At 33.9% G+C, this 10,000-nt stretch overlaps 1 protein-coding gene across 1 annotated transcript in view; it reads right to left on the bottom strand.

The window, feature by feature from the left end:
* The window catches only part of LOC137627787 (titin homolog), a 617,410-nt gene that overhangs the window by 42,684 nt on the left and 564,726 nt on the right, over positions 1–10,000 (bottom strand). Inside the window, 7 exon segments of the mRNA XM_068359142.1 lie at positions 939–1,052; positions 2,182–2,399; positions 2,402–2,503; positions 2,956–3,153; positions 4,175–4,265; positions 4,268–4,308; positions 9,053–9,157. Of these exon segments, the coding sequence (XP_068215243.1) occupies positions 939–1,052; positions 2,182–2,399; positions 2,402–2,503; positions 2,956–3,153; positions 4,175–4,265; positions 4,268–4,308; positions 9,053–9,157 (869 nt within the window).

Here is a 10,000-nt window from a genome sequence, read left to right as displayed (position 1 = left end):
CATTCCCGATAGTTATATAATGGGGCTAGCATGGAAAACCTGAAAATAAAATGTGACAGCTTGTTTTCAATGCCAGAGATACGGTCATGTTGACAATGAATTTAAGTTAAGAGGAGGTAGTTTGTGGTGCTAATGACCATGAAATGAAATGATGCACTTCTGGTCTTGTCCGAAGTATTAACAGTAATAAAAACCAAACAATACTGAACACAAAGTTATGAAATATTTCAAAGCTTTGTTAACGGAAATAATGCCTAAAATAAAAAAAAAATACTGAAACGATTAAAATTTTCATGTTTCAGTTTGTGTTTGAATTGGCGAATGAAAATGCCCATTGATAGAAATAATGAGTGTACCTATGGCAACTTACGAATCAACTTAATATACAACTATAATACGTTATGCTACCCCGTACCCCGTTTAGTTATTAAAAACAACTGTGTAAAAATAAAACTATAATGTCCTGCAGAACACGCAAAGAACCGAATAATTAAAAATATATAACCATTTAAGTTATAGTAAGCTACCCTAAAAATACCACACGAATGCATATTTTCTTTAAAAATTTAGCCAGCTAAAGTGCAAGCATGCTTTGATGGTATTTTAAGGTGCTGGAAGGTGCTAGAGCCTTTTTCAACCAGTTGATGGGATAGATCGCATGAGACCGATTTTATAGGGGGATTGGGTTGGCGAGTCTTATTTTAAACAAAATTTGTGCTAGCACGGACTCTTTCTCCCGATTACAAGTTATCACTGACGGTACTTTTGTAACAGTTCTATATCAAACATATTACTACTTTCAACCATATATTGAATAACAATAGTGACAAAAACATTTGAGCAATCTACACAGAGAGAGAGAGAGAGAGAGAGAGAGAGAGAGAGAGAGAGAGAGAGAGAGAGAGAGAGAGAGAGAGAGAGAGAGAGATTTTCTTACCTCCAACTCTGATGGTGAGTCTCACTTCGTCTCCATCGAGAACTGTTAAATCCTTCAAACCCCGGATGAAGTAAGGTGGGGTGTTTTCAACCTCGTTGCGATGTTCAACGGTGACCTGGAGATTTAAAAGTAATGATTCAAGACTAATTACTTAAGAATGAGTAATTTTTGAAACAAAATCAAATCTAGATAAAAGAGGGCCTAGGTATACTGTAGTAGGCCTATTTCCAATCGACCACCAAATGATGGCAAAAACATCTTTCCAATGGTAAACTAATTTCTTTCGAGTGACTAATTACTAATACGCTTTGACTTGACCTTGGGGCGTTATCACTGAATTTGGTCTAAAAGTTAGTTAATTAGTGAATATTACCCAAGTAACCATTGGCGTTCACGTAACGTAAAAAATCTTCATTCTAATCTGTTAATTAACAACTTACATTATTATTAACTTCATAAGATGAAAAGCTCATCTTGGTAACTACAACGAAAGCTTCCAGCAACCTTTGATTAATAATATTTTTTCCTGGTTCACTTAAGTCACTTCCTTGAAAATTACAACCGACTTATTCTTCCAACAAAATTCAGCTTGGCCAAGCAGTCACCGACTTGGACAAAACAAACAGAAACTTTAGTAAACAGATTTTATCATTACGCTATCACAGACTAAGATTACGCATTACACTTAAAATCACAACAACCGACTAATTTCCAAACACAAATTTGTAAGAGTATAAAATAACTTTAAACTCGCAAATGGTAACAGGGTACACTTTGGTCCGATACCAACCACAGTCACAACTATACTGACTTGAACAACAGGGTGAACCTGTACACAAACAACGATCCTAATGAGGTATTACCGCCAGAGACACTTTCATGAATTCCAGCCTGATTGTTTATCGATCGTTTAGAAAAAGTTTTAGGTCGTTATCCCATTGACAAAAAGACGAGAAGGTATTCATTCATGAAAATTATACGCATTCAAATTTACTAGCTTTTTTTTTTTTGGTGATTCACAACCGCTTCCATCGTAATCGTAAGCATTATGAAGGTTTTGAAATGTACGAGCATTATACCAAATATCAATTTTAAACAATTGAAAGCAATTATTTACTAAAACTTCAGAAAAGTGCCAAGTGGAAAATATAAACTTTTATCGCTTCCCAAATTAGTATGGAGCTTTTAATAACTACAAACAATTACACCTAAAGTTAAGTCAACAATAAAATAAAATATTGTACCTCGCAGGCGCACTCAGTTTTGCCAATGTCGTTCTCCAACACGCAGCTGTAGGTTCCTGCATCGCCAGCAGTGACCTCTGGGATTTCGAAGACGGCCTGCTTGCCGTTGTAGGTCTGAGGGAAATCGTCACACAAGGGCAAGAGCTCCCCGTTCCTGTACCATTTAGCTCTGGGCAGAGGTGACCCTCGATAATCGGCCCTAAGGGTCAGACGGCTGCCTCACTGACGGAGGTAGATGGCATCCGCCTGGCGAACTGGGGCGCAGTCAAGGGCGAGGTGTTCCAGGCTCTGACATAACCAGCGTACTTGTTGCCTGAAGATTCTGTTAGGGGGAGAGCGGAGGAGAAATTATTATATTAGTTGTAACTTGGGGAAATCTTCCTAGTTGGAAGAGCAGGATGCTATAAACCCAAGGGCTCCAACTGGGAAAAATAGTCTATAGACTATAATAGAAGTAATGAAAAATTAAAATAAAATATTTAAGAACAGTAACAACATTAAAATTAAAACTTGCATATAAACTATAAAAACTTCAAGAGAATGAGAAATATAATAGAATAGTATTCTCACACTTCACAGAGAGAGAGAGAGAGAGGAGAGAGAGAGAGGAGAGAGAGAGAGAGAGAGAGAGAGAGAGATTTAAAGGGTTTTGCTTTTTGGGTAGAGCGAAGTAGTTTGAGAGAGAGAGAGAGAGAGAGAGAGAGAGAGAGAGAGGAGAGAGAGAGGAGAGAGAGAGAGAGAGAGAGAGAGAGAGAGAGAGAGAGAAATACGTACTTATAACATCTAGTCTTGCTGTGGCTTGTTCTCGTCCTAGGTCGTTTTCGATGGTGACCCTGTAGAGACCTGCGTCCTGCTGGGTGACCTTAGGGATCTCCAAGGTCCTCACCTCGTCTCGCTCTTCGAATTTGATGCGTCCTCCTTCCAGGATTTTCATGTTGTCCTTGTCCCAACTGGCTCGAGGAACAGGATTGCCTGAAGAGGACAGAAGAAAAATATTAGTATTCTTAGGACTTTAGTTAGAGGTCCTATGATTCTTTTCTATTAAGAGTTGTATGGCACACCTTTAAGGATATTATTATTATAATTATTATTATTATTATTATTATTATTATTATTATTATTATTACTATCCAAGCTACAACCCTAATTGAAAAGCAAGTGTTAACAAGTTCAGATTACATCACAGCAAATTCTGTATAGTGAAATCAGCCCATTTACCAGAAAAGGAAAATAGCATAAGGACGAACTTTTCTAACTGGATTTTACCCCTGAGTTACCAGCACAAGTATACGAACTTCATAAAAAAAAGGATTTAGAATAAAATCAACAATTCTTTTTTATTTACTTGGCTTTACCAATGCAAACAGTATGGCAAATTAAAATTTGTAAAGTGTATAGGATCCAAAGTAAAAAATAAGGAAAACTTTATAATATAAACTGGACGTTGCTGTGCAAGTACATGACCAAATATTAATGAGAACAATAATAGATGATGCTAAGATTCACTATTTATTTAGGATTTAAAAGCACATAATTTCTTCATCCATCCGATATCCATATTATTATTATTATTATTATTATTATTATTATTATTATCATTATTACTTGATAAGCTACAACCTTACTTGGAAAAGCATGATGCTATAAGCTCTGGGGCCCCAACAGGGAAAATAGCCCAGTGAGGAAAGGAAACAAGGAAATATAAAATATTTTAAGAGCAGTAACAACTTTAACATAAATCTTTCTTATGTAAACTATATATATATTTTTTTTCTTTTTACAAACACGAGGAAGAGAAATAGATAGACAAGAGTGCCTGAGTGTACCCTCAAGCAAGAGAACGCAAACCAAAGAAAGTGGAAGACTATGGTACTGAGGCTATGGCACTACCCGAGACTAGAGAACTAATAGGTCGATTTACAAAAATAAATTCTGACCTATACATATACTGTAATCTTAAGAGTAAAATAATGAAATGCCAAAGAGCACGAACCTTTAACAGCACACTGGAAGGTGACAGTCTCTCCCTCCTCAACGATGCGGTCGTGAGGAATGTAATAGAACTTGGGCCGATGAGATCGCTTTTGCTCTTCGAGCGAGTGCTGGGCTCAGGAGTGAAGCGGCGAGCTGGAGAGGAGACGGAAAATTTGACAATTTTCTAACTTGTCATGCTTTTCATAAAGTGCAAATGTGTGAAATTATCTATAACTCAGATTTACTAATATTCTAACTGCATTTTTATTTTCTAACTTGCCATAAGTTTTTATGAAGTGCAATTATATGAAGTTATCTATAACTATGATTTACTGAAATTCTAACGTAATTTTCTAACTTACCATAAGCTTTATATGAAGTGCAGTTATATGAAGTTATCTATAACTATGATTTACTAACATTCTAATGGCATTTTATAACTTTTCCATGTGATTGTGTATGAAAGCTTCATTACAACATTTACTGCAAACTGTAAATTATAATATATACTGTTTTCAAGTTGTTTTGATTATTTTTTTCTATTCATGGCCTGAATTTACGGAAAATAAATTTCTTAGGAGTAAGTTTATTACAAGATTCTATAATTAATTTTGTCCAACTAACACCATCATTTCAATCTTCTTGAGGCACTCGTGTATCAAATGTTTTTATAATTTAAAATTTCATATGATTTCGATAAAGATTACACCTATGAAGATTTAATGAGTCAAAAGTTCTCAGTTATTCGGCTGAGAATAATCTATCTGAATTAGAATGACATTACTTGATATGATATCTGCTAAGACAAATATTATAGACGCAGATTTTAGGTCATAACCATTGCAATGACCTGTGGTTTATAAATAAATACCTTCTGAGAGTATGCTGTAAAATAAGGTTGTAAAGTATATTATTCTGAAGTCAAACGAAAAAAGTAAAACTAAGAATATAGGAATGAAAGAATTATACTTACCATCATATATATCCTAGCAATACCATGAAAATTTGAAAATTAAAAGTTAGATGATTAATATAATTTTAGTAAATTGGTAATAACATATCACTCTCAAATGCCTATTTATACAGTATTTATATACATACATACACATATATGTATGCATGTAAGTATGTATACTGTATATATATGTATATACAGTATTCATATTATATATATATATATATATATATATATATATATATATATATGTGTGTGTGTGTGTGTATGTATATATGTAGACACACACACACACACACATATATATATATATATATATATATATATATATATATATATACACACACATATATATATATGTATATATAAATAATTGAGTAAGTTTCATAATATTAGTCTCTACCTAGAACTATATGAAAGGCTTATTAGCAGCCTCAAAATTCCCCAACACAAACTATGGCCTTCATTCCTTCGTGGATATAAATGTCATTCATATCCAATATGCCACTAATAAACAATAAATCCAAACTCTTCTATGCCTTCCCTCCCTCCTATCTTATAGCACTTCTGACTTATCCAATTTATTATAGCTTCATTGCCATCCATTTTACCACATGATTAGGGTAGCCTCTTGGAAATATCTGTTGACTCGTAACCCGTTGAGTTGGAAGTTCAATAACCACCCAAGCATGATGGTTTTTGGTGGTGTCTCTAACCACGCTGTTCTTGTGAACTAAGTTAGGGAGTGTTTGGGTGGGTTTCTAGTTCTAGCTGCTGATTCATCAGTACCAATTGCCTAGCCCTCCCTGGTCCTAGCTTGGGTGGAGAGCGAGCTTGGGAGCTGATCACACACAAGCCTACATATGCATATTCTCTAGAACAATTACGTCTGGTGCCTATGAACGACAAGCACTGTCTTACAAGTATATGGCAAATTTTATTTCACTAAGTTGCTTATAAGTAAATGTAAATCAATACATTCCCCCAGTATTTCATGAATATAAAGCAGTCATTTTCTACGAAATTTCATTAAAGAAATACCCCTTTTAATCAAATGATTCCGGTATAAAACTTCACACCAAATATCAGATCAAGCAGACAACACCAAATACCAGAAACTGAACGAGGGAAAAAAAAAACATGAGGCTGTGTTTATGCTCAACGAGTCAAGCTCCCTCCCCCAAAGTCCCCAAAAGCTTATTTCCAAGGTTTCCTTGCAACGTGCTTCTTGGTCATTTAAATAATTTCCAATCTCATCTTGAACTAAATACCACTCCAACCACTATTACGCCATTAAACCTCCAATCCCCAGTGCTTCAATCCTCAATTCATCAGAAAATCTTCCTCCAGACGAGGTTCACTCGACTTAAAAGGGATTAATAGCATTTATAAGAATTAGCTTTACTGTAAGTGCATGATAGTCTTTTTAGTTTTTCATATTCCATTCCTTTTTATCTAGTCAGCATTATGACATGCTAATGAAAGCAAAGTGGTATTGTACGTCTGCTTTGTACGCTACGCGGATGAAAGTAATCGGCTTTGAGACAAAATAGGACTGAAGGAAAGTCTCTCTCTCTCTCTCTCTCTCTCTCTCTCTCTCTCTCTCTCTCTCTCTCTCTCTTCTCCCTCTCTCTCTCTCTCTCTCTCTTCTTTTTAGGATCTCCTTTAAATTAATTCATGACGACAAATGAGAAATATAACATCTACTTATCTAATTTATCAACCTATCTATCTGTTTATTTATATCTATATCCAAATGTATATATACAAATATACAAACACACACACACACACACACACACACATATATATATATATATTCATATATATATATATAATATATATATATATATATATATATATATATATATATATATATATATATATATATGTGTGTGTGTGTGCGTGTGTATGTGTATGTAAAAACAATGGAAGGAATCAAAGACGAGACTATTCCTTAACAATCTTCAAAACTATATTCAATACCAATTACCAAAATGGCAAACGGGAAGATATATAACCACCAGACTTCTAAATAGCTCGAAACACAATACTTAACACGGACGACATACAAGTAAATCTAGCGTAACCATACTATATTAGCAACAGAGCGACAGATAAAGGACTGTTTACACGCGAAGACGTAAGCTGAGTTCACATTTGATCTTTAACTAAATGAAACTTAACGGTAAGTTATCCATCTGCTTGACGCAGTAATGGAGAACGATGCAATGGCACATAATTACGTAGGTATATAATTCATATGTGATATTATCAAAACGTATGCAAACAATATACTGATTCTTCTATAAGGAAGGCTCGTAAATGAAAAAAAGAAATTCAGCCATGCAAAGATTTATTTAAAAAGGCTACGTTGTACAGTAGGCTTAATTAATTCCGGTACATTTATTGGGAAGCTAAGGAGACGTTATTGAAACAGAATTTATGAAGCCAACTGTACCTTATATAGTAAAACTCGAAAAGAATAAAATCTCATTGTATATCTTAATAGCATGGGGATATATACTTGTATGGAAGAGTCACCAATATTATTCCGACGTCATATAAAAAGAAATAACTGCTTTTGAATGATACAGAACATTCAGTAATGTACCAACAGGATGTTATTGTACAATATGTTCTATAGTTTTAAGTTGCTTGCTAATTACCTACCTTGATTAGCAGTGATAGATTCACAGAAAAAAACATTAAAATGCTATTTTTTCATTATTACCTAGAGATGCATTAGCCTAAAGGGAGTTATGCAATATATATTATTTCTATTTATTTCAAAAGTGTTAGTAGATATAGTTAATTACTATTACAAAACGCAAAGTTTGTCAATATTAATACTCCAAGATAATAACTATCAAAAGTCCATTCCAATTTATATCATACGGAGATTACTGTGCATCTATCTCATCTAGAGAGAGAGAGAGAGAGAGAGAGAGAGAGAGAGAGAGAGAGAGAGGAGAGAGAGAGAGAGAGAGAGAGTATCACTTCTTCAATCTCTGAAGTGAATATAAACAAGATAAGAGCTGACGGAAGAACAGAAAAGTTTTGTTATAATGTTGAAGATAAAATGTGATATACGGAAGAAAATATAATTATAGAATGTGTTACAACTAACACAACACTCAGAAGAGGACATACACATACATACATACATACATACATACATACGCGCACACACACACACACACACACACACACATATATATATATATATATATATATATATATATATATATATATATATATATATATATATATATATATGTGTATGTGTGTGTGTGTGTGTGTGTGTGTGTGAGAGAGAGAGAGAGAGAGAGAGAGAGAGAGAGAGAGAGAGAGAGAGAGAGAGAGAGAGAGAGAGAGAGAGAGAGAGAGAGAGAGAGAGAGAGAGAGTAATTAGTATAGAAAGAAATTTCCTGGAAAGTTTTAATTAATTTCTTTTCTTATTCGCAAAGTGAAAACCAGTTTTAGCAAGTCAATACAAAATAGCAAAACTAGTTTCAATTTAAAATTAGGATACACCCATAGTGGAAAAATAAGAAAATATTACACTTGCACACGTTTGTTATCTTATTCGACCGAAAAGAAAAATACTATTCCTAAGGATTATTCAGTTTTTTATAATCTTTGCCATATCTTTAAGAAATGCCTTTAAATTTCTTGAATCTGGCATCTTAAAAAGCATCGAAAAGATTATTCAATGTTTTGGGAGGAATTAATTAGGTTTAAAACCATGCCATTTCAAAAACTTTTATCAAAAATATTAAAGAAAATGAGATCAAACATTTAGTCTGTTATTTGTGACATGTCCAAGAAATAAAGAAAACTATATAAATTATCTGATGATTAATTGTTTCTTCACACGTGTCAGGGGAGAATAACAAGTTGCTAAAACGGGAGGGGGTGAGGGGAGGGGGGGAATCTAACCTAGCAGAAGTGGAGAGGACCCTCTAGAAAGGGGACGCCAATGGGGTACACTGACAGACGGTTCCCGCCAGCCAACACCAGCCCATGAGTGAGCACTTCCTTCACCTGTAAGACCCCCGGGGGTGTTAGTCATGTCTTAATTGATACCTTTCATAACCTCAAGTAACTTCAATGCAGGTGGGTTTGTTCACCAATATGATAGCTGGGTAAAATGTATTTAACCATGATCTATATTGTTATTACTGTTCTTAAAATATTTTATTTTAATTGTTCATTACTTCTCTTGAAGTTTATTTATTTCCTTGTTTCAATTCCTCACTGAGTTATTTTTCCCCAGTTGAAGCCCTTGCATTGAAAAACCGACTGAAATTTAACATTTAACTTATTTTTCCTTTTTTTTTTTATTTCCTTCAATTTCTTTACCAGTATCTCTTCTAGCAAAAACTTCTGAGTCTCCCAGCTATCATATAAGGCTGAACAAAATGCATTTCATGATTAACAACTAATTGTTCATTTATTGTAGGCGTATTGTTAATCACATTAAGCAACAGCCACCAAATATCTACAATTAAATTACGCTTGTATAACATTTACTTCTGTACGGTTATACGGTGGTTTATCTATATGATATTTACATTTTAATGCTACAATCGAAAAAATACAAAGAATGTGTAACTATCTCTAATGCATGGAGAGTGAATGGAATTTTGAACAAGGTTGCATTTAAATACAGTAACAAAGAAAAATACGGGATGTGTTGGAAAACCTTTAGTCACAAGGCTTACTTAGACAATTTTATTTTTCTATTTACTAAACATGAATTACCTACGTTATGTTCGCCATAAATTACAATAATCTAAACAATACATCATTATCATTCTACTTTAAGCGTAAAAATCTAATCAATTTTCAATTTAATAACATATAACCATTAAAAAAGCATGGCAC

This window comes from Palaemon carinicauda, chromosome 35 (assembly GCF_036898095.1).
Source record: "Palaemon carinicauda isolate YSFRI2023 chromosome 35, ASM3689809v2, whole genome shotgun sequence".
Lineage (NCBI taxonomy): Eukaryota > Metazoa > Arthropoda > Malacostraca > Decapoda > Palaemonidae > Palaemon > Palaemon carinicauda.
This window is presented reverse-complemented; position numbering and strand designations above follow the sequence as displayed.